This window comes from Athene noctua, chromosome 5 (assembly GCF_965140245.1).
Source record: "Athene noctua chromosome 5, bAthNoc1.hap1.1, whole genome shotgun sequence".
Lineage (NCBI taxonomy): Eukaryota > Metazoa > Chordata > Aves > Strigiformes > Strigidae > Athene > Athene noctua.
In genome coordinates, this window is record NC_134041.1 from 50,241,387 (window position 1) to 50,266,724 (window position 25,338).

The window sequence follows — 25,338 nt, forward strand, 5'->3', positions numbered from 1 at the left end:
TAGTTGTAGCACTGTCACACTCCAGTACTTCCAGCTTAAAGATTTTTTTTCTCATTATAATGGGGTTTATACAAGAAGAAGGTGTAGTTCTTCATAGTTTGAGTGACAGTAGCTCAGAATTATTTTAATATCTGCCTGTAAGAAATCCCTTGTTCAGGGTCTCAGCAAGGACTGCTTAATAAGCAAATCCACAAACATATGCTACCTGGGATGTGGAATAAGAATTTCTGTTCCTCTTCTGAGAAGGCACACGCTGGTGGGATACAGGTAGTAGAGGTACCTTAATCAATACTGCGGTTGTTAAAGACAATTACCATGCCGCTTCTATTTTGTCAAATTCAACTGATTTCATATAATAGTTCTATACTTCCAGTACAGTGGGAGTTAAATCAGACCCAGCATAGAGGATACCTCCCTAGAGTAAAAATACGGCATTGATATCAGAATAGTCAGAAAGAAGTCTTTGAACTATGTGTCTGTACGTTTGATTATAGGTGTAATTGTATATTTGCCTATGCATGCACACTGAGGCTACTAGAGTTTTCTCTCAGGAACATGCATTTTATGGCACTTATAAATTATTTGTTTCCTATATCTAAAAGGAGTGATTCTCTACTTATCCAAGCTTTCTCTGCTGCTTAAACAAAAGTCCATTGTGCTATATCACAATTTGTGCATTCCTTTAGCTATGTGTATCTTCAGCAACATTTAATCCCCTTTCTATTGCCACACAATCATCACTTCAGCAATTGCACTTGGTCTTCCTAGATGTTTATGCATATTGCTCATCTATATTCAAGGAAATATTCAAATAGCCTCATATATTTTCAAATCACTTGGGGATGTCTGTCTAGAAGCTGTCCTCCCTGAATTTCCCAAAAGAAGAATGCAGAGAAGATGATGCTTAATTTAACGTGTAATGGATTCCCATATTTCTTTCCACAAATAAAGGACTTGTCATTTTTTTATATCAGCTTTCAGCATTTTAACTAGTATCCAGCTTGCTATACAAATGAATTTCAGCTGGATTGCTTTTATTCTGAGCTCTTTGATAGGAAGGGAGAGTTCTAGCCTCTGATATTTTGTGTACAGTCTACACATGCTATGTAAGGCCTGCTTCATGTAGTTCAGTTCTCAGATTACTTTTACTGATTTTTTATCTTTCTGTATCAAAATGACACTACACATTATAACAGTCAGGAAAGTGAGTTTACAAATCTTAGCAGTTTTATGGTGAATATCAGTTGCATAGCAATTCCTGATGGCCCGGTTTTTTGCATTGTCTTTCCTGATAGCAGTCATTCTCAGGAAGTTATTTCACAGTTGTGGGTTTTTTCTTATTCAATGTAAAGGCTGCAAGTTATATGGGTAAAACATCCATTAACATTTTTAAAAACCATTTCGATTTGCCAAATCTGAATAGTAATATCATAGATGTACTGTTTTAGAGTACAATCCAGTTTCATCAAACAGGCTAACTCAGAACATTGGCCAATATCCAATATTTAAGTATTCATATCAATATTTTCCCCCATTTTTAACAGGAATAAAAAGTTCAGTCAATAGAAAGAAGCCTGAAATATCTATGCCAAATCTGTTTCTGTTCTCCATTATTTGTCCCCACTTAATTTTGCTATATTTTGTGGCAGTCAAATGAGTGTATGATTTGAGGATTTATTATGTAATTAATTATATGCAATTAATTTGCTTAATTCTGGGAGCTCCACAAAAATTTGTGCTTCTTTATTATTTAATATACTTGATCAGAGGTTGGAAATGAGCACCTGTTAGTTGTGAGTCCTCCAGGTTTTTAAATATATGTGCTTGACTTCATGCAAGTGATTAATGTCTCTGATATCAGTGGCAGTGTTCTCATGTGTAAAGTTCAATATGCGTGCATAAACACTGAAAGGATTTAGAACACATGCAACCTCATTCAACACTTATAATGCTATCATTATGCCAACGAGAATTTTGTCTGAATAAGGAATAGACAGGATTTGCTTAATAAATGAAGACTTGGCAATGTGGTTACTGTTACAAAATGAGAAAAACAAATCATTTGGAAATTTTCTATCTGTTTTTTGAGAAACAGAAATACAAGTTGTCAGCTTGTCTCTAGACCAAGGCTCTTGAGAGTGCAGAGTCAGTGGGCTAGAGTCATCTCTGGTGATCTTTCTGAGCAGCTATTGAAAACCTTTTTCTTCTGAATACTAAGTGCCACCTTCACTTAGAAAGAGTATTCAAGTGCCCTTCCTAAGATGATTTTGAGAGTCAGTTGAATTAAAGAATATGGCAGCTGTGAAGAAAGTCTATTTTAGACTCTCCTGGAAAGCCTGATACTAAATTGGATTCCTGATCCAAAATTTCTAGCCAACAAAGCAAAGTTCACTTTACATTTCTAATCAGAAGTCAGGCAAATAATTTCTTATTTAGCTGACAAGGATAGTCAAAGGTAAATTGTTCAACCTAAGAACTGTTTTCACACAGAAGTGAAGTCAGAGTTTTGCTCAAGAAGGATTTGTGAAAACTATTATAATTCTACTTTGAATGAAATGTGAACCTCTGAAAACATGAAAATGCACTCTGTAAAGCAAAATATCACAGTGACCCATTACCAAATAACCTAAATAAATCAAAGACCAATCTAGTACAGTGTTCAAGGTTTTAAAGGCAGAAGTAATTTTTATGATCATCTAGTACTGCAGGTAGGCCATTCAGTTAACCACTTTAATGATTTGAAGGACTTCACAGAAGACTTTTATCCAAGGTTTTATCCTATTCATTCTGGTTTATTCCACAGCAGGGTAACAGTTGGATTGTCAAATGTGAGAAAACTTTTACATCTATCAGAATATGATTCTTGGAACTTGAAAACTAACAGGTACATTTTAAAGAGCTGTCGGTGAGAAAGAATAGGTGAGGTGCACCCAAGAAGAAAAAAATCTTATACAAATCTATAAAACCAAGCTAGGAAAGAATTCCGGGGAAACAAAAAAAAAAAAACCTAGATCTGTGTATTCTTCATTATCATTCCCATGGTCTTTGAATGCTAAGCAGACAAGAGTGAGAACATCACTGCAACAAAGCAGAAAATATTTTTTAAAAGAAATTATCCATATTGTGAAAAAAACAGAGGAATCATATTGCAGGGCAAAATGATAAAGATCTAAAAGAAAACTGGAGATAAAGGAAGCCAGTGAAGAAAAAAAATAAAGTACAGCAAGCTCAGCTGGAAAATACGGGACTGTATGTATGTATTGTGAGTAATGGCAGACTTTGATACATCTGACCTTAGCTGAAGAAAGGGGCTGCTCTTGGAGAAAGGCCTTCACAATTGAAGGGAGCTGATAGAGAAGATGGGGAGAACAAATCTAGGATTTAGACTGCAACGTTTCAAAAGAGAAACACCCTTTCTTGGTTAGCAGGCAAAGCCCAGCTTATTTTGGCAACACTGAGAGATGAGTAATATGTCAGTAGTAAAGGTAATAATAAATCATTTTTATGATAGATTCATCCAAAGCTATTGTGCTGTCTGTGATTTTACTTTGATGCTTGTATGTCCTAGAAGTATGCCTGAGATGCAGTTACTCATAAACATAGGCTGGTGATGTTCACTTTGTATTTCACACACTTCAAGGGCTTGCAAGGTTAAGAAAAGCTTACAGTTTTACCTAATGCAAGTACCTGAAATACAGTATCATATTCTGTATCCACTTGAAGTCTGTATAAGCACAAGGATTGCTGAATGGTTTTCAGCGGTTTGACTCATAACTTATTGCTGCAAAAAAGTGGTTTAAGCTTCTCCATTAGTGAAGTTTTGTGAGTGGTAGAGAAATGTCAGTCCATTTTTCCTTAACTAGAGTTAGTTTACCAGAATTGTTATAGATATGGCTTAGCCTGTGATTTCAAAATTCTCTGCACACATTCTACTCTAAAATGTCTAATCGTGGAGATGTTACCCTTGTAGAGTAAGACAACCTGATTAGCCTTTGCCATATATTCAAGTTTTAGCCATAATGATGATAGTTATGTTTGATGACTTGGAATCTAGATTTTGTGTTAAAACAATAACAGCAGAAAAGAAAAATTGAACAACCTTAAAGATAATTGACTACTAAGAAACACCAGCTTTACACAAGTTTAGTCAGCCAATAATTGAGCACAGTTAATTAACAGTGCTCTGTCTTTTCTAGTCTTTGGGCTTGAATAAATTATTAGGACAAAACCTAAGCTGCAGTTTCAGTTCTGCAAGGTTTTATTGTAGCTCCAGCCCAACAAGGATTTAGGTTTAGATTTAAAGGAAAAAAAACCCCAAAAGATGTAAGTGGATCTGAATAGAAAATCCAAAACTTGAATCCATGACCTTTCCTGTTCAAAGCCTCAGAAACCTGAACTCTCCAGTCATGTCCCTGATTGCTCTAGGGGCATCTAGGGCTCTAGGGGCACCTATGCTTTTGCTTCTTAACAGCCCCAGCATTTTCAGGTATAAGCAAATAGTTTCCCAGATCATGTTTATTTCCAGGTAGAATCTAGAAACTAGACAGATTATCACTCTTATTTCATAGGAGGCCTAGAAAATAGAGAAGTTCTGAGCAACCCTCATACATATTAAGAGGATGTATATTATTTTTTCTAAAATGTCTTTGCAGCTGCTTTTATTTTTAAAATACTGCCCAGATTTTATATAAAACCCTTGTAATTAGAGTACGTAGGCAGTGGTGTGCCAGAATCAAATCCTTACATCTCCCACCATCCATTAGTGTGCTAAAATCACTAGTCTGGGTGGATTTATGTAGTCCTGCAGTATAAAATGGGAGATGTGTAGAGCCAGGAAGAGAGAGTGTGATGTAGTGTACTGACTAGGATGGCCATTTAGAGAGGAGGACTCTTAAGACTCTGCTCCCTGCGCTAAGCACTAGCTCTGTGCTTTTTATCTAACAGCCAGCAGATCACAAATAACTTGGCTGTGAAAAAATCAGTGGTCTCCTTCCTGGCTGAGTGGTTTTAATCCAATAGCTTGTAACAAGTAAGTAAATAACCTGTGGACACTGGCATGGACTCAAAGGCTGTCTCTGAGATCTGGTCCTGTAACTGTACAACAGTGGAAGGCAGAAGGAGAGGAGATTTGAGGAGATGCCTTCTGTGAAGCAGGAATATTGCCAATATTCCTAACTGAGAATAATAAGGCAATAAAACTGTAAGGAATCACTTCACCAATCACTGAGCTGCCAAATGCAAGACAAAACCAGGTGCTGATAGCATCCATTTGGAGTTTGTTTTTGAAACAAAGTGGTTTTTTTCATTTTAAATGAATGATGCTTAGTTAACCTCCTTCAGTCTCTGTATCATGGTGGAGTCCATCTGTAGCCCTGTGTAAGGAACGTGTTCTCTTGAATGTGACAGGGTTTGGAAAAGATGGCAGCCTGCAGCATTCCTCTTAGTGAGTTTCAGGAATGAACAAGGGATTGAGGTTTCATCTCTGAGGCACTTAATCAGGTGATGAATTCTGGGGGTTTGTATCCAGTTTGAAGACCAGATGTCTGGCACCATGGTGTTTAACTTGTAGATAATCAAGTCCTGTATCATGACTAGTCTTTAGGTATATAGTTAGCTTCAGCTTCAGTGAACTGTTGATGTGCGTATAGGGTTAATTGTTGATAAAAAAATACATACGTTTATGTACTGCCTGAGCTGGGGACAGAGCACTTTGGCACTATCCTATGCTATGTGCTCTTTATGTAATTTTATGAATACTGATGATTGTATGTTTGTATGTATACACACACAAATATATAAATATACACATGAAAAGCCCTACTCTGCTGAAATCAATGGCCATATTCCCTTCAGAAACAATAGAATGATGATCTGAATCTATGTGCACTTTACTGCATTTTTTTTGTATGATTTACAAACTGTGAGCAATATATATTATACAGCTTTCTAATTTACTAGATAGTTTTTCTATTGTAAGGAAGATAATAAATTTTTCTAGAATGAAATATGTTATTTGGTAAAGAGTACTAGTGGAAATTAGAATAAATGTTCTAGTAACAACCTGACAAATTCAATCAGAAATTAATCCAATGTGAATTAGTTCAAAGAGAAGCTGAAATATAAAGCTGACAATAATGGTGATTTTATATTGTGTGCTTTTTATGAGATTTAAACACTAATTCACCAAAAAAAAAGCATTTCAGTAAATGCTCTGTGTCTTGGGAAATAGATGACCAGTGAAATGCCTTGGATTTCTTGAGATTTTATGGCTGGATTGATGCAGAATTTTGTAGATGATGTTAACCTAAAATATGTATGTGTTGAGTACCAGTGGAAGAATCAGGAATCAGCTCCCAATTCCATCACTTTTCAGTTTCTTCCTTTGATTTGTTGTTGTTGTTGTTAATAATTTTAGGCAAGTTTTCTTATGCCACTTTCTGCATCTTTAAGATAGGTATAGTAAATTCCTTCCCTTTGAAAAAAACTTTTTGAGACATGTAAGTAAAAGTGCTATGCAAGAGATTTGGATTATTATGGTAATTTAAGACATAATGAATGTCATCCTACAAAATAACTCAGAAAGTGTTACATGGAATACTAAATGGTTTTTAATTTCTTGAGTTTGAATTGCTGTTTCATTTCTAAGCCTAGACTGATGCTTTGTTTGAAACTTCTTTTGAAATAATTTCCACCTGTTTAAGCAGTTTTGACTTTGCTGCCGATATGGCACAATAGTTGCATTATACTGAGTTAGACTGCTTGTCAAATGTAAAACCTAGATTTTCATTTCCTTACATCTTGCTGCTAATGCTGTTCAACTATCCATCAGTTAGATGATTTCCTGTCACAAAAATGGCAGTTGACATGTCTGCCAATCCGTTTTGTTCTGAGTTTAAAAAATTAGATTCAATTTTAGGCACTATTTTAAGAGAATTAACTATTTCATGAAATATAAAAAAGGAAATATTTTGTTTTGTGCAGTTCCCATTTTCACTGCTTGTATAACAATTCACAAATTCTCTGAATACTGGACATGGTGTAGAACAGAAGCACACCTGAGCTATAACATCATGTACCCTTGTGAACTTCAGCAAGAGCAGACTTCTCCCATGAACATATGAAAAAGTTTTGGAGATGTGCTACATTTGGGTGCTTGCTCCACCTCCTGCATAGTGCACCTAGTTGTAGAAATATCTTCTCTGCTTCTTTCTCCTTAGGCTGGACTGATTAGAGTCAATAAATAGATGTGTATGCAGTTCAGTTGCAGTATTTAGACCAAATTGAAAACCTTGTATTGGTTCTGCAATCCTCAGATGAATTGTACTCTAAGATATATTTTCAGATGATCTCATACGTTTTATAATTCCGAAAGGAAACATTCTGTTAGTATGCTTTCACCTGTTTTCCAATGATAGCTACCTCTTAATCTGATTTAGGTTTAACACATTTGGTAAGTGGATGAAAGGCAAGCTGAATGCTTAGACTTAAATGAAGAAAAACAGGAGGTTATGTAATCATTTTCCATTAAGAACATTTACAATTAAACTTTGTGCATATGGATTTAATCGTGAAATCCATAGTGGGTGCAATAAACAGGCTTTAGTCACGTTAAGACTGAACTATTCTTAAAAAAATCAAACTCAATCTCTGCAAAAAGCATTGTTATATTTTAAAAGAGAAGAAATGTAAAATACTCAGAGATTTTATGTCTGATGTTAAAAGAAACAATAAAATTATCCATAATTGCAGTTTTGATCATTGAAGTATCCACCAAAAGCTAAAGAAGAATATTTAAGCCTGCAATAGTCAGACTGGCAAGTTTATCTGCTGTTACTGCACTGGATTCATAATATGTACTGTGATATTTTGATTATGTTCTTTTATCCAAAGATGACTGAAACCACCTTTTCTGGGATTTAAGGGGAAGAAAGGGAGATATTTAACATCACCAAATGGATCTGCAGTATCTAGTTGAACAACAGAGAAAATACATCAAAAATCTTAAATTATTGCTTGACAAAGAACACTGACAGACCTGATAAAAGAAATAGAAGATTCTATTTTGATTATGTTTCAAGAAACATTGCTATCACTTTATGCTGCAAACTGTTTTTATAATGTAGCAAAAATATTCTCTTTCAAAGTAGTGTGAAATTCAACAAGACCTTAACTCTTTTAGTCTTCTTATTTTTTATTGCTTCTAGGGGTAAGAAAACTGGACATGATATAGATTTTTTGATCACCAATCCAGGACCAGGAGAAGATGATGAACTTCTGCATAAAGTTGTTGACTTATTGAAAAATCAGGTATGAACTAAATAACATTTGGCCAAAAAAATACTATGACAGCACTGAATTAAGCCTACATAGTGCTTGAAGAATGTTGATCCTTTTTACAGATGACTGCAATATTTTGAAATGGTATATTGCTCTATTTTGTTATTAATCACAATGATCTAGGTGCATCCGCCATCTCTGAATGCTAAAGTTGAAGGTTATATCAGAATTACTCTACACACATTCTGTTATACTTTACCCTAAAGATATGCAGATAGTCAGAGGTCAGAAATCAAGCTAGGTGGAGTTTTGAGTGACACAGCAAAACTGTTCTTACACTTTGAAACAAAACTGTATTTGTTTAATTTCTGTTTGAGATGGGAGTAGGTTCTCTCAAGGGGAAATACTTTAGGGAGCTTCAGCTTTAAGCATAGTAGATTTAGGTGACCTCAAGTGTGAGATAAGCAAGTCTGAAAGCTTAGGTACCAAAGCCCTGGAATTCTGGTTTCCTTTCAGCCCATAGATTACCAGTTTTCCATGGCAATATTGTCAAAATTGAAAGTCTGTCATGATATTTGGGTTTGGAAAAACACACACGTTTCACAGAGGAATTGTTCATCTAAGGGATTTTTTTTTTTTTCTTATTCGACATTCTTCAGTTTCAAGCAGCTTTAAAGAGTCTGAATTATAACAGGTGCAAGTACCTCGAAACATTCCCGAGTCAGAAATATATTGTGTTGGGAATAATAAAGCTTTTGTTTCTTCTTCTACCTTTCTAGCCAGCTAAGACATTTTTCAACATTTATTACCTGTACTGTTCAAAGCAATCGAGTACATTTTAACAGGTAAAAGGCCAACACTCTGTCTGGGGTGAATCACCAAATGGTCCACTACTAGGTGAAGTCAGCTTTCAGTGCAGATAGCCTGGAAAGAATGCTTTTGAATCGATTCTTCAACTATGTAGTTTAATTAATGTATAATGGGTTAACATGTGAAAGACATTAAAAACATCCAACCAGATAAAAGCTTATGTGAGTGTACAAAGTTATCTATATCTAGGTGGTCAAAAACTTTCAACTGGCTTTATTTTTTCCTGGTAAAAATACAACCTTAGCTGAATTCCTCTTCCTTCACTTGACTTTTGGCCTTTGAAATGTTAACAGGTTGTTATTAATTTTTTAGACTTCCGTGACTTCCATCCTAATTCTGTACAGAAAGTTTATGTATTGAAGTAGATTACTAGCACATATAATTTGTCATACTGCAGTGAAAAGCAACAAAGCTGTGGCAATTAATGAGTGCTGAGGAGCTACTCTATTTTTATATTTTTATTATTTATGTAAAGTTCCTTTCTCAGTCATTCTACTCTGTTTGTTCTGAGAAGTCTCATTTCTTCTTGGAAGCTGTCCTTTTACCTACTTAAGCAGACTTGAACCTCTGGAAGCCATGTGTGAGTCCTCCAAAAATCATACTTATTATCACATGGCAGAAGGAAAAAGTGATGGCAGACTGAGGCTAGAGCCTGCCCCAAGTGCAGGCTTTCATTCCTTCTCCCATTACATCACGCTCCACTGACAATGACAACAATGGCTACGATCTGAGAAGTCTGGCAACTGCTGGAGTTTTTCAGGTCACTCTGAGTTGCTTTGGTTAACTGGAATTGAAAGGAAAGAAATAGAAAATAAATTGTTCTTGCTGATTATTTTTTAAGGATAAAATTTGGCAGAAGTCAGTGCAGGAGAGTATGGGAGGTCAAAGGTGGCCAAGAGTTTGATGAAAAGATTTAGGATTCCTCTAGGAATCCCAGGATGAAGAAAATGTCAGAAGGGGAGATACACAGTGGCTGTAGAAACAAAACCCAAACAAGCTGAGGGATTATTTAAAGCTATGGACAAGTATTTTCTGTGTTCTGTTTGTCCTCCAAAATTTTTATGGCTTATACTACTAGTTATACTGTCTCTCTTCTGTGGCAGTTGTAATATACAGGCTTTTACTGGCACTATTGAAAAATAAGCTGCCAGCAAAATCAAAATGCAAAAAGAGAGAGAAATTATGCTCCTCTTGCCTTTTTATTACCTTTGATTTCCAAGGGGGAGGGGAGGACACAAAAAAAACCCCCAAACCTAAAGCACTTTTATACTTTTTGACAGTACACCTGTCGTCTACTTCACAGCTTTCCACTTTTGTGCTACTGCTTCAAAGCCCAGATTCATCAAAGAACATCACTGAGGTCACAATGTTGACTTCTTTCAGCAGCTCTTAGTGAAGAATTCTGCAATGTTTAACTTCTAAACTGTGGACCTCAGTCGTATTTAAATAGTTTAAAAGGGCCTTTTTCTTAGCTGAAAATGTTAATATAACAAGATCCTTCCATTGAAAGCTGTTGAAAACTAAGTGGTTAAATCAACACCATCATGCTCTTTGATGAAGTGTCAGCAGGGATAAATGGACTGAGGAACAAAGATCACAAAAGTCTCCATTGAGCTTCAAAGTAGGGTGGCAAAACGGAAAAGCTGCAATGCAGTACACAGGTTATGGTTTTAATGGTTCCAAAAAGCTTCATAAAGAAAGTAAGAAACTGCTTCTGTGGGTTAGAACTTGGAAGTCCATGGGCAAACAGGCTGAGCCATCTGTGTCGATGCAGCTTCATTCACATACTGTGCAAAGACATTTTCAGTTTTGCTAAAAACCTATAGAGCTATATTTAGCACTGTTCCTGTTGTTACATGTGTACTTTCAACAAAGGAAGAGATACCGTTACTATAGGCATTCCTGCACTCTTTATTTTTTCCCCTTTGTATTCATGTAAGTATAATGTTGCCTTTTTCTTTTGGCTTTTAGAAAAATGATGAATGTAGATGTCTATCTGTGCTTACTTATTTTAGTATATTCATGGTCTGGTTTAGACTCTATTATTTACCCTTGCTGAGGTGAACATGTCAGGAAGGGGGAAGGCTTGATGTCCCATTAAGGAACAAGTAAACTGGTCTCATGTTTTCATTGCTGGAAACAGTTTTTTGTAAACAGGGTTCACAGAACAGTAGCACATTCATTCGTTATTGAGTGACAGCTGGATTTTACCAGCTGCAAGACCTGTTTCTAAGACAAGATACAGGAACAGTTAAGAGGCTGGAACAAAGAGCTTATTTTTTGCAGATGAACGCTCTGCCCGTAAGGATGGGCTCCTTTCTAAACATATATTGTCTCACCTTTTGACTCAATGCATTATGAACTTTTTACTGCATTATGGCTTCAGCAGGAGCTAAGGACATTCTTACCTAAAATAGACTCTTGCATGGTGGTTGGAGCATTGGATATGAGAGATCTTGGCTTAAATGACTTTAGACAGAGGATGGGGCTGAATCTGTTTTGCTTGTGAGATTATTGCAAAAGCTAGGCAAGAGTGTTCCATTTTCTGCTATGTTTTAAGTGAAGGCCCAGGCAACAGTAGCATTGTCAAAACATCTGGTCTTTCTGGTGTGTATTATATATCTGTATGTGGGTAAGTATGTATGTATATATCTCTATCTCTCTGTCTGTCTGTCTATCTATCTATCAGTATATCTTGCTCACCAGTGCAAATGCTTATGGTATAGAGAGAGGGAAGCACCTTCATTCCTGAATTCCATTGCTGTCAAAACCAGGCTTTGCTCAGGACATGCTCAGAATTAGACCATTCTGATGAAAGAGGGACCAAGGCAGCTGTGTGATTATGCAGCAGCTGCCAAGTTTTGCATTGGTGATCAAGCTTTTGATGCCATTTGCTACTGATTCCTCACCATAAAACGCCTGATGCTCCCAGTTCCTTGTGCTGTTCCACTTTATAGAATTTCATTGGTCTCACCTAGGTAGTTTTTCTCTGAATTAACATGCCTGCATCCTGTTTTGGATTAGCTATAACCATTTCAGTGAAAAAAAAATATCCAGTTTCATTTTGTTAAACCATCTTAGAAGGAAATTAAGAGTAACAACATACATACTTTTCAGAAGAACATGCTGGATTACATTTTCAGGTGGTATAAAATGGTCCTACTTAGCTTTAACAGAATTATTCCATCTACCAACAATTATGAATAATGACAGCTTGTAACATTAAAAATAGGATGGGATTTCATTTAATTAAAAATGTAAAAGAATGCAAATGAGCATATTTGGATTGATTTTTCAGCTATTGATTATATATTTTTTTAAAAACTCACACTTTTCCTCAGCTTGATCATGGTTTTACTCCAGTATCAATGCTGTTGATGTGCCAGCACTCAATCTATTTAAGTACATAATCATTCTAAAAAGGGAAAATTGTTGTGAATATTAACATAACTGCCCTAAAAAATACATTTGGTCTTGGTGGTGTTGACATGTGACAAGTGAAAATGTCCACATTTTAAAACTTGATTGTGTAAACAAGGTCTACAGCACTTTATGGTGTATAGATCAAGCTAAAATTTGCAAAGAACTGCAGATTCCCTGACACAGAGTAATGAGAAGGCTGCTGTTTTGCAGCTAACAACAGCCAAAACTTCCCACAGTTTTCATAGCTGACTGCTCCTTCAGGCAATACTTTTTCAAAATGTACAGAAGTGTCATTTCAGATTTACTTTATGGGGTGATGGTGATGTACAGTGCCTAATCAAATTAGGTTAATTGGAAACATTATCCCAATGGACATGATCTAGGCTTTGGCTCATATTTAAAGGTAATATCTTGGCTTTGCGTCAGGTTTCAACTGCTTATTGAACTCAGCATTTGTGTAATTGTTGCCTAATTGCAGGGTTTTTTAAGTGAAGTAGATATTTACAGTGGTCTACATCCTCTCATGCTCTTCCTATTAGCTTTAGAAGTAATCCAGCCAACAAACCATGACAAGACACTATAGAATGACCCACAGAGACGTATCTTTCTAGTCACACTTGCTAACTGTGGCCAACCGCAAATACTTAAAATCTATTCAGGTAGAAGACATGGCCTAGTCAGCAAAGGAAAACAGCAGTAGGAAATCTCCAATAATGATTTGTTGTAACTTCTTCATGATTGCTTGATGTTACGTCTCATGGACCCCAGGGGGTGTTCCCTTGAAGTTCCTAAATATGAAAATAGAATGAGAAAAAAAAAAGAGAGAAGGGACCCATCTTTAAACTCTGTGGTTTAACAGGCAGAATTTGAACTCTTCAAGCAGCTTAGAGATCTCAAAAGGAGGACCTTTAATAGGTGTCCAGGATGACTTTAGGTAAAGAGAATGTCTTCATTTTTAATGTGGGCAATACAGCACATAACTGACATGTCAAGTTTACCCTGTTTTCATTTACAACTATATATTTCTGTAATGAGTAGCAAGCTGGAAAAAATGACTTTGAAAACTAGGTAAAGCTGATGCAGAAGAGATCATCTATAAGATGATAACACAGCTGTTAGAATGAAAATATTGATGAAGCAGAGGATACAGTGTATCACTAAAAGTTAAAAATTAACATCTTAAAAGGCCTGAATATTTTATGTCGAGGCCATTTTATCCATTACAGACATACAGGTAATATATAATTGTATCTCCTCAAGAGCTTACAGGCTAAAAATACAAGTATGGGATACTGGTGGCCATGTGCGACTGTTTCCAGATCTCACTGAGACAAAACACTCCCTAGGTGCTTGTCTGCTTGCCCATGAAGATAGAAACCACTGCAGGCTGTGATATCTTGCTGGATTTCTCAAGCGATCAGAAACAAAAATTGTGTTAAGACTGCCCACCTACAGTAGGAATTCCATTCCTTTTGAAGTCCATCAAAGATGGGCTTTATTTCCTGATTTCTTGCACCAAAACTGAGATTTCAACTTCATTTAAGAGGACGCAAACACTAATAGAGCCTGTGTCAAATGTGCAAACCTGGTATTCTGAGCACAGTGACTACAAACAGCATATAGGTACTGGAAATGTAGGTACTCAGAACTATAAAATAAGACTTTACCAAAACTTAAACAAGTTAGGTCTCCGCCTAGGGAAATAAATTATTTAGATTTGCTCTAGGATATGCTATGTAATGCCCCAAATTTCTAAGAGCAAAAAGGAAAATGAAGCAAAAGATGAGAAAGCACCAATGAAGTAGCTAGAAGATTTTTACAGAGGATGGGAAGAATGTCAGTGCTTAATAAAAGCTTGAAGTCATCAATTACTGGTCAATGATCAATGAGATTAAAAGCATTTTTTAGCATTAAAAGCAACAAATTTAACCTGAAGGCAGGCATAGTTTCATCAAAAAGAGATAATAAGCAGTTATGCATTAACATTCAGCAGCTGTTTTGAGTCTATATTTGGAAATAGCAACCATCAGTGCTTTGTGACGTGGGGGTAAAATTAAGAAAAAATTACTATCTGTTTTAAAGATGGATGTGACAGAGCACCTGCTAAAATTAAGCGTTTTCAAATTGGCAGACTTGGAAACTAGTCATCCAGTAGAATGAGCTACATAAGGAGTTTTCTCAATTTAGTTTATAATAAATCTTCAAAATGAGAAAAAATTCCAAACTAAGTGAAAGAATGTCAATGCAAGTCAAATAGTTATCATTAAAAAGGTTGTCCCGGTGACCCACAAAACCACCTGTGACTGTTTCCATGTAAAATAACAGGATCATTAATTTGGAACTATCATCAACAGAAACCTGGAGGCTGAAAATATCGTAATACCTATCAGTGTCTCTTCATGGAAATAATATCTTAAGTGTTTTGGTTATGCTTTTTTTGTCAGAATTATAGCTCTGAGTGATAAAAGTAATTTTATTGCTGTAAAGTATTCTCTAAGGTATTTAACATATTATCGTGTAAAGTTATTACACTTGCACTGTATAAAAGAAATAATCAAAACCTGATGTTTAATACGGAGATATTCTTCCAAAATCAGTTCATTGTCACCTGCGTTCATAAGAGGTCTGACATGGAGACCATTGTAGACACTTCTATACACTCTCGGTTCAATATTGCAATTCTAAAAAAACCCAAGCCACAAAACTAGTATGATTCTTTAACATATATTAAGGGATATGTTAACTAAAGTCAGGAGGCATTCTTGACTGTGCTTTTTATGGTGAGACTAGTACAAGAATTCCTAGTCCAGAGGAAGGAGACTCTGTAAACATTTGAGGGCCTTCAAAGGAGACACAAAAAAATTAATTCAAGGACCAAAAGAAACCCTGATATTGGAAATTTTAAGAAACTGAGTCTATTCATCTAATCAGTGAGAAATCTGAGAAGTGGGTTTGATCAATGTGTAAGTTAGATAAATATAAAAGGAGATATGAAAAGACATTATTGTTGTAGGCTTGTTGATCTTGAAGATGAAAGCTCATGATCTGATCTAGTCAGAACATGAAGTTAGGAAGTTCAGCTTAGTAGTTTTCCTTCTAGTAATAACAATTAAACACCCGATAGACTATGAAGTGGTTTATGCGCTATTGTTGCTAACCTTTATAACAAAGTTAAATTTCTTCTGCAAAGGTCTCTACTTTCTGTGAAATCAGGAGCTCAGAGGAGGCAGTCACAATGCTCTCCTATATTTTATGAATCTATAAAAGATAAATTAAGGGTGAGTGTACCAGGATTTAGGCACACATCTAAGTGTTTTCATCATGTGGAACCACTCTCAGAGAGCAGAATCTTCTTGCCAGCTGAGCCCTCCCGCTAGAGATGACTTCAGTGACACTGAGCATTGTTGTATTATTATGTATCAAGTTCCATTTCTATTCTGAAGACTCAAGGATGACTGAAGGAAGCAGTGTGATGGACAATATCTGCTTTAATTATTTATTATTGCATATTTGACATTTTGTGTTCTTTAAAAATGACGTGCTGGGCAAGCAGAGAGAGGGAGGCTGCTCCTTGTCTTGTCCCAGGTGCTGTGCTTTGGGTGGTGAGAAGTTTTCTGGCTGTTGAGGGGGTATTGCACTTTACCTGAAGAGACCTGAATATGCAGAGCTCTAAGAAGCTTTGGCAGTGCAGGGTAAGTCTGAGATGTCCAGGAAACCAGTAGCCTTGGAAGCTGCCTAGAAATGCAAAGAACAGGCACAAAGTCAATCCTGAGGAAAGGCAGAAAGATGCTTTTCCTAAGGGTCTAGAGGAGATAGTGCAGAGTTTACTGCAACCCTAGGAGCCATTGAAAGGTTTCTGGTTACAGAGTAAGGCTGGAAGAAAACGTTACCTCTTTCCACCCAGCCCCTCCTACAGTGCTGGATTAGAAGGAATTAATTTACAGTGCTCTATTACTTCAATTTTTCTCACACTGAATGTTCATTATTATAAAATGAAAATCTTGTTTATGCTTTAATAAAATCCGACTCTTGTTCAATAGTCTTTTGGTGCATTCCCTTCAAATGAAAGGCATGGACAGAGCCATTCCACTTCTCTGGAGACTCCAGACCTTGTCACAAGGAAATCTCACACAGCAGACACAGTCCAAATGCTCTGGAATCTGTCAGAAAGACTGTGCTCTGTCTGTTTTTCTAGATGTCTGCCATGTGGGAAAGCATTAATACCTACTCAGAAATTTCTGTTGACATCAACTACAAAAAGCTTAGGAGGAAAAGATGGAGGGGAAAAATTGCAAATATTGTCTCCTTAGTACAGAGCAGGACATTGCCACAATCAGATGACTGCCACTGCAGATTTCTCTCAAAGGATCTGGTAATATTTTTCTAAAAGTTGCAGCTGTTTCTTTTCTCTGCTTAGCCCAGATTGGGTCTGACACAGTTCTGTGTTTGCTGAAACTGCATTTTACATGAATTTTTAAAAACAACTGTCGATAAACTCTGGAATTACAGTAAAACCACTCCAGCAATTCAATGTAAGCAATGTCTTCTCTTCAGGGCTTACTCCTATATTGTGATATCATTGAGTCAACATTTGTAAAAGAACAGCTACCGAGCAGAAAAGTTGATGCCATGGATAATTTTCAGAAGTGTTTTGCAATTTTAAAATTATATCAGCCAAGAGTAAACAACAGCAGTTACAACACGTCAAAAAACTTTGATATGGCAGAAGTCAAAGACTGGAAGGCAATCCGTGTAGATCTCGTCATAACCCCCTTTGAGCAATATGCATATGCTCTGTTGGGCTGGACAGGCTCCAGGGTAAGTAACCACAACAGTCTATGTTTTCTTAGCATTTCTAGCCTATTTTTGCTATTGCAGGACCATTCAGTGTTCATGGATTAAAAAAAAATATTCCTTCTCTCCACACGTCACATTTCATGCTGTCATCAACCTGTGATCATAGGTTGGAGCTGATGAACTCATCACTGACATTTATGAATGTCTCTGTAGAGGAGTTAACATCTGTTTTCCTTGAAGCATAGTGATTAATTTCGTGGACTGAAGAGCTAGATTTTCAGTCAGTTGCATTGTCTTTTTACATCATACTAGTGTTAACAAGCAATTTAAATGGTTACTGAGTAGAGAGATGCCATAGAATTTTACAGGAAATCAAACATTTGAGGAAGAGATGTTCTGAACTGGAACTTAGTTTGTTTTCTAGGAAATTGAAAACTATTTGACATCTTTCTTTTTGGATCAGATAAAATTACATAAAATGAGTGTTCTAAATTGTAAAAAAAAAAAAAGGGAAAATTTTAAAATTTAGACATTATTTTTGAACTAGAATAAAATCTGTTTTGACTGATATCTTGTTAAGAAAACTTTCACAGTAGACAATGTAGTCAGTGGCTATAATATAAAATAGTACAGTATTTTAAAAATAATAAACTCTATCTAAATGGAAACTCAAAACTCAACTGATTTATCTGTCTCCAGACAGAATTATTTTTTAATCTGTTCTACATGCTTGCCTTCTGATGTTCATTTTCTTAGGGAGTGATTACATGGTATAATGGAGTGCTCCTGGGCCTGCTCTGAATGATCTTTTTGATGTGCTAGAAGCAGTACAGGTGCATTACCACTCTGTTCTACTGAGGTTAATTGGAAGCAGGATGTTTTAGAGGAGGCAGAATGTTACAATTGATGTGTTCTCCTGCTGAGCTGATGAGTTATTTCAGCCACTTTTTTGAGATAAAAAATGTATTTATTTGGACCTTACATTAAGTTCTGCAGACTTTGGGGTGCTTCTTATCCTGGAAGTGTTTGGCTACTTAAAAGCCCTTCTCTCAACTCTGTAGGTGGGTGTCTACACTAAAAATGCACTTTGTGAGACCCTTTGGTTGAGTAGGCAATGACTCCATCTTTCTCTGTCTCACTCATCTCCTACTCCCTGTTGAGATAGTTCACCTACAGACTGTGGGAGCCCATCACAGGTTATACATAAACTTACTTTCTCGTACAGTGCTCAACTATTCTCAGACTAACCAATTGAAATGATGGACCATTGCCTCTCAAAACATTGTCCTTCCAGATGATCCATTTTTTCAGCCTATTTTCTTTTAATAGAGGTAATTTTAACATGGTCATTTATTGCTTGGTTTGGCGTTGGAGGTCTTATACAAAGGATAACACTTTTGATTTGTCAGAATTGCTCATATTTGCTATATCTTTTACAGCAATTTGGACGTGATTTGCGGAGGTATGCTACTCATGAAAAGAAGATGATATTGGATAACCATGCCTTATATGACAGGAGAGAGGTACTGTTTAATCTCAGAAATAAAGTTATCATGTTTTTATTTCTGAGTATGCATTTTTAGTTCATTTTTGATATTCAAGTATACAGACTATTTTAGCTTGATTTTCTATCTATTATGTGGTAAAACAGTCCCCTCTTCACAAGATTTAGTTTCACTGACAGAGCTTGATTAAATCTGAACAAGTAATCCAGAAATCTTTTTTGACTTTGCTAAGGTAATTTCTGAAATTTAATAAGAAACATATATTAGACAATGATGTTTGGAAAGAATTGTGCAGCTTTCACAAAACTGATAAAAACTCATCTGCAAGTATTTGAAAAAAGTATTTTACGGTCCCATTTCAGAATAAAAGTTCATTTCTTTGTCACAGGCACAATGGCAACAGCAATCATGCTGATGTTTCAAAAGCAGAAAGGATATTGAGTGGTACAGGCTCTACTAGAAGGCCTGCGGAAGTTTTTGTAGGGTATAATACTAAGTGGAGATTGGGGATTGTCTTATTTTTAAAGCCCTCCATTCAGAAGTCTATGTGCAGTTCTGTTTAGTCAGTTGGAAGTATTTCTGGTCTAAATGCTCTTGACAGCAGTTATATTGTTCTCTGCATTTATCTGGCTTAATGTCTGTATTTGTACTAGGCCATTTTAATAATAAGCAAAAATCAATATTGAAGATGTTTATTGATGTTGTTATAGGGGAAGGCAAAAGTTCCATGTCAAGATTTTACATTAATCTTTCCTATGTATTCTTCACAGAATGGAGACTGCTTTTAGCATCTCTACTTACATGCAGTATTGTCTCATTGTGAGACACAGCAATGATCTAAGCCCTTACTCCCTTTCAGCTGTCTCTGTATGTGCTTGTCAGGCTCAGATGCTATAGCATCCTTAGTTCACATAGAAACCTGGGGAAATGATCAAACTAATGAACCATTTAGTCAAATATCCTGTCTCCAACAATCATCAATACTAGATGCTTCAGAAGAAAATATACAATCGCATAATAGACAAATATGCTATCAAATATCTAAGGGGGGAAGTTTCTTCATGAACTCAGGGATGATGTCATTGTCTTTCTGCCTGTTTTATATATTTTGAAAGCATTCAAAACGTAAACACTTTGCCTCAACATAACAAATGTTATTATCTGCAAGTTAATATGTGGTCTGTTAAATAGCTTTTTGGGTGTAACAGATAACTGCTCTAGGGAAATACAAAAAATGTAAGCAATACCAGTGTTATTTTTTGCATGCAGCAAAATTTTCCTGCCTGGTGTAAAAGTATCTATCATTATATCTGCTGCTTTTACCAGAACCCTGAGGCATTTGGTGATGCAAAATAGACCCTGTTCATTCATGAACAGCATCAATCAATATTATTTTTTCTTTATTGTGTTTAGGCTTTATATCTGACATACCATTCAAATCCTTCTGAGAAAGAAAATTAAAGTTTCTATGTGTATTTCACTGGACAAGCCAGGATGTTCCACAGATAAATGATGAGTTTATCTTCACAATGTCCTCTGGGAAGAAAGATGCTCTTGTCTTCCCAAATTTTCAAGTGAAGAACTGAGGCAGAGAAAGATTTAAGGCCCTAAAAATCCATTGATTTCAAGGGCCTCCTGTTTGCAGTGTCTAGCCTGAATTTTCTCCTGATGAATATCTGCCTCAGAACTTTGCAAAATACATAGAAATGTCTATATCCATGACATGTTTCCCAAAGCCATCAACTGTAGCTGTAACTGAATCTCCAGACCTTCTACATGTCTGAGTCTCAACTTACCTTTCCTCAGTGTGCTGGCCAAAACCAAAGAAACAGAATTAGTGAGAGGACTGGGAAGCAAGACTTGCAAAATTTTTCTTATTATAATGCAGGAATTCTAGAACAAGGGCAAGGAAAAAAAAAAATCCAAACCTTCGGGGCTATCTTGACCATGAAGTCATTAATCTAGGATTTCTATATATCAAATGAAGGACATGAATGGATCAATTGTCCCTTTCTAGGGGTGGACTCTGCTTTTGAATGTCTGTCCATTGTCACCCCTCACCTTCCCAATAATATTTAAGTCTTCCTTTTCTCATTTAATCCCAGACACAGCCAGTTTACTTCCAAATTTTGTTTTTTGCTGCAAAACACAGATGTACTACAGATTTCAAAAAAGTCATGTTAATCTGTTGACACAGCAGAATACTGTTCTTGTCTCTGCTGCAATCAAAAATAGCTAAATTACATTAGCTGAAATTTTCCACAAAGAAAATTCTACAACAGATATGCAATATGAAAAATCTCATACCAGGCAGCACTGAAGTTATAATCTCCTTAAAACAGGGTCTGTTATCAAGTAGTGTTGTTCTAACAAGAAATAAGGAGACACCATACCCCTCTTCTAAGTATTCTGCTATTTATAATCTAATGTGTTAAATTCAAGTATTTTTTTTCTTATTTTTAACTTTGCAATTTTTGTATTGTTATTCCCATAAAGAACATTTTGAACAAAAAGCCTTCCACACTGCCACCCAGTGTGTAATAAAGTCAAGAGTGTGCAGAATAGAGCAATGGTGTCTGTAACTGTGGAACTTGAGATGGTGACCCATAGCAGAAGAGAAATTTGCAGAAAGGTGTTTTGCTGCCAAGATTGATTAATTTTTAGGGTCATCAGGTTAGTAAGCTTAAAATCAGTGATGCAAATAATTAGTAACTTTAGTGCTGTTTCAGGGAACATATACCCAAATCATGCTATGTTTAGGTATTTTTCTTTAATTATGAAGACTAGGGAATCTTCTTTACTGTAATTCTAGTGCTTCTATTTAAAAAAGATTTGACTAGGGGGGAACACGGAAAACATGGATGTTTTTTCTGTATCATCTCTTAAATTTAGATTGGAACATGAACATATGTATTTGGTAAGGACATTTTTCTTCGTGGTAGGAAATCTTCCTTTCTCAAAGGAAAGATTTCTTAAAGCTAAAAACAATCAAGAAGCAGATATCCCTTGTGCAAGCTGCTTAAGATCCCTCAACCTTAATTAAGGTTAGTTAGGCACCATAGGTAAAAACTGACTCACATCTTTTCCATATTTCTCACCTTGTTTGCTGAAGAGACATTACCTGATGTCACTGGTTCTGTCCAGGCAGACAAACTTTCATGGACAACTCTAACAGCCACTGGGGTATAATTCAGGAGCTGGGTCAAATCCTTTCTGCTTCATTCTTCTTTTATTGCTCTGTGTGTGTGCATGTGTACAGCAAAAGAGAAAGAAACCTCAGGGACGGTCAAACTAATTCTTGATTCTGATGAAGAATAGATCCTTTCTTTGAAAACACTTGCCCGTTGTCATTTAAAATTTTGCAAGGTGGTATAAGAAGTTAATAAACCCTGTTATAGTAAACATACTTTGATTTTTTTTTAACTTTTTTTTTTTGTCTGGAACGTACCAATGTCTGTAAGAGACTGTCTTTCATTATAAAAGACAACAGTTTCCTGGTTTACTCTACATTCCAATATATAATTTAGTATACTTTATTCTACTATATTAATATTTATCAACCCTTTGGCACTGAAGCTTCCACCGTGGCCCACTGCCTGAAACGTGATGCGTGTCAGAGAATCCCAGATTCCAGTGTTCAAGGGGTTGCATCAGGAGAGAGTCCTGGTTACTTTAATGTATTTCCAAAGGGATTCTGACAGGAATAGGGAGCATTAACACAGGAGTTAGGAATCAATTACATAGCTTTGCAGAGAGGAACAAAAGGAACAGATATTTTCTCCAGAGACTCGTTACAAAGTTACACTGTGAGATCATTCCTCAGCCTTGATATTTTTTTTCTCTAATGTGAATCTTTTTCATATATTTGTGGGTTTTGGACGATAGTGTGGCACTATCAAACTAATGATTTTTTACTTCTGTAATAAAACCAGCATTTTGTAGATCTTCCTTTGGTAGGAAAATTATGATCACAAAAATTAAAATTTTTCTAAAAATTATCTGCCAGCCTCTTTTTCATAAAATGATGAGTGGATGTCCAAATCCGTGCCTCTTTAGAACTGTATCCTAAAGCTATGGAAATCAGCACTTGTATATACCAACTTGAAATATGAAGTTTCTGTGATTCACGTCAGCTAGAGATCAAACCTTACAATGATTGCTACACTTATGGAATGAAGGAATTTGTTGATCAGCCATCAGAAAGAAAGAGAAATTGCATATTCCCCATGTCTTACAATATTATTATTGCTGTTGCACTGGTTACAAATGGCATGACACATTTATGAATCAGGCTAATAAAATTCTCACTGTAATGCTTTCCTGATTCATGAATGAACAATATTCTCTCTAAGTAAAGTAGAAGTGCTTTTGCAAAAATGAATTTCATTTTTCTGTGTGAACCATAAGTCAGGTCAGCTGAACAGTAGGCTTTTCCTTAGAAAAATTAAGGTCTTTAAGCTGGAAACCATGGCATCACTGGTTGTTTTCACACCCCTCTGCATTGGAATTGGGGTCATTTATCCCTTAACCCACTATACAGAATTTTTGGTTCCAACGTGTTGTGTCGAGATTTAATCAGGAGCTAATAATAGTGTAAGCACTGATCTCTGTTATATATTTATGTCACATGGTCATCAGTTCACTGTCTGAACTGCAGTTTTTAGTGTGCATGTATATATATATAGTTTGTCACATACTTAGATTTGAAAGGCACGTTTCTGCAATTTTTAAAAGTTTGTGGTGTACTAGAGTAGTCATTAGCAAGTTTTGACAACATCCTAATAGCTTTTTAACTGGGTAAAATGGAGAGAGATCTAGTGGTTCTAACTAAAGAAGATACAGCTCTAAACCCTGTTTTATTTTTAAACACCTGTCTTTGAGCTGAGTAACTATCATCTGCTTGAATGAGAATGCAATAGATGTGTGATTTACTTTCACTTTAACGTTTTATTATTTTTAAAGTGATTTTTAAAGTGGTTGGCAAACCACAGGCTTTCTAATTTTAAAGGAGTAGCTGTCCTTGAAGTATGAGTGCTTATCCCCTTTTAGAGTGTCAGCAACTTGGAAAAAGATTCAGGAGCTGCAAAGGTGGTTTGTTGCTCCTTTACCAAACTCTGGTGCTGTTAGCTAGAGCCTTGTCATGCAGAAGGGCACTGCAGAGAGTGTCTGAAGCTGGGCTCCATAGTATTGAATTTTTCCATTCTTCACCATGAGAGGGGTGGGTAAGACAATGTAGAATTACTGTTCTACCATGAAATGGCTCTCAGACTCAAGTGTGTGCTTTTCTTCAGTAAGAATATTAGTTAGGGAAAAACTTCCTTGATCTCTAGAATATGAAATGCTATGGTCCAGTTGGCTTATAAACTTAGTATCATCTTTAATTTTGAAGTTTGCTCCACCGTAAAGATGATGTCTGTATGTACTCTTCATCCTTCTACTTTGTCTCTGGGATTAATTTTATCCAAGTCTCCATTTCTTCTTTATTTGACACAGTTTTGTATACTCCAATGTTGCTGCCTACTTTCTCCTGAGTACTATTAATACCACTTCAAAATCCAGGAAATGACTGTAAAAAGGGTGGCTACACCTTAGTGTTGTAAAATGTAAGTTTAAAGAGTTACTTTCCTTACCCCAGTATTGAAAGGATCCAATAGGCCCTTGTGAGTTACCTAGAGTACTGTTGTAGCTCTGGAAAACATAAGCTATGTCTTTCTGCTGAAATTAAAATTAACCAGTTCTAAATATAGCTTAGATTCCAGACTGTAAGCACTGAAATGAAATTCAAGTTCCAAAACTTTCATCATCAAGAAAAGCTGTGTTTGTAATTTAAGCTGATTGTGTTTTAACTTCTGTTATTCTGGCTTTATTATTTTTTTTTCTCACACTGTGTCCCTGGATGTTATCTGAAGTTGCAGCTTGCAGTTCATAACTGTTGTGATCCTGTTCTTCCTCATGGCTCATCCAACCTTTGTTATAAACAGCTGTAGATTTGCTGTAGTCTGGCTGGTTGAATCTCTCTCTGCTCCCTCTGGTTCTCTATGTGTAGTCACTGGATATAAAAAGCTCTTCTTCAGCTTCCAAAACACCTGACATACGCGGTTCCTAAGACACAGTGCCTGGCACTGTTTACATTGCTTGGTAGAGTAGCATGGGGTAAAGCTCTGGAGGGAAGAGGGGCCCAAGAAAGCTGGTTAATATTCAATGATCACCTCCTCCAAGTTCAGGAGTGATGCATTGCATCAAAGAGGAAGTCAAGTAAGACTGCCAGGAGGCCTGCATGGATGAACAAGGAGCTCCAGGACTAGCTCAAACATAAAAAGGAAGCCTATAGAGGGTGGAAGCAAGGACAGACAGCCTGGGAGGTATACACAGAAATTGTCCAAGCAGCCAAGGATCAGATTAGGAAGGCCAAAGCCCTAGGAGATACATCCACGGGTCCTGAGGGACCTGGTAGATGAAGTGGCTA

The 25,338-nt window shown here is 36.3% G+C and overlaps 1 protein-coding gene across 1 annotated transcript in view; it reads left to right on the forward strand.

The window, feature by feature from the left end:
• DNTT (DNA nucleotidylexotransferase) overlaps positions 1 to 25,338 on the forward strand; it is a 102,171-nt gene that overhangs the window by 55,538 nt on the left and 21,295 nt on the right. The window contains exons 8-10 of the mRNA XM_074908400.1: positions 8,205 to 8,307; positions 17,125 to 17,388; positions 18,807 to 18,890. Coding sequence (XP_074764501.1) covers positions 8,205 to 8,307; positions 17,125 to 17,388; positions 18,807 to 18,890 — 451 coding nt within the window. The remainder of the gene's footprint in view (positions 1 to 8,204; positions 8,308 to 17,124; positions 17,389 to 18,806; positions 18,891 to 25,338) is intronic.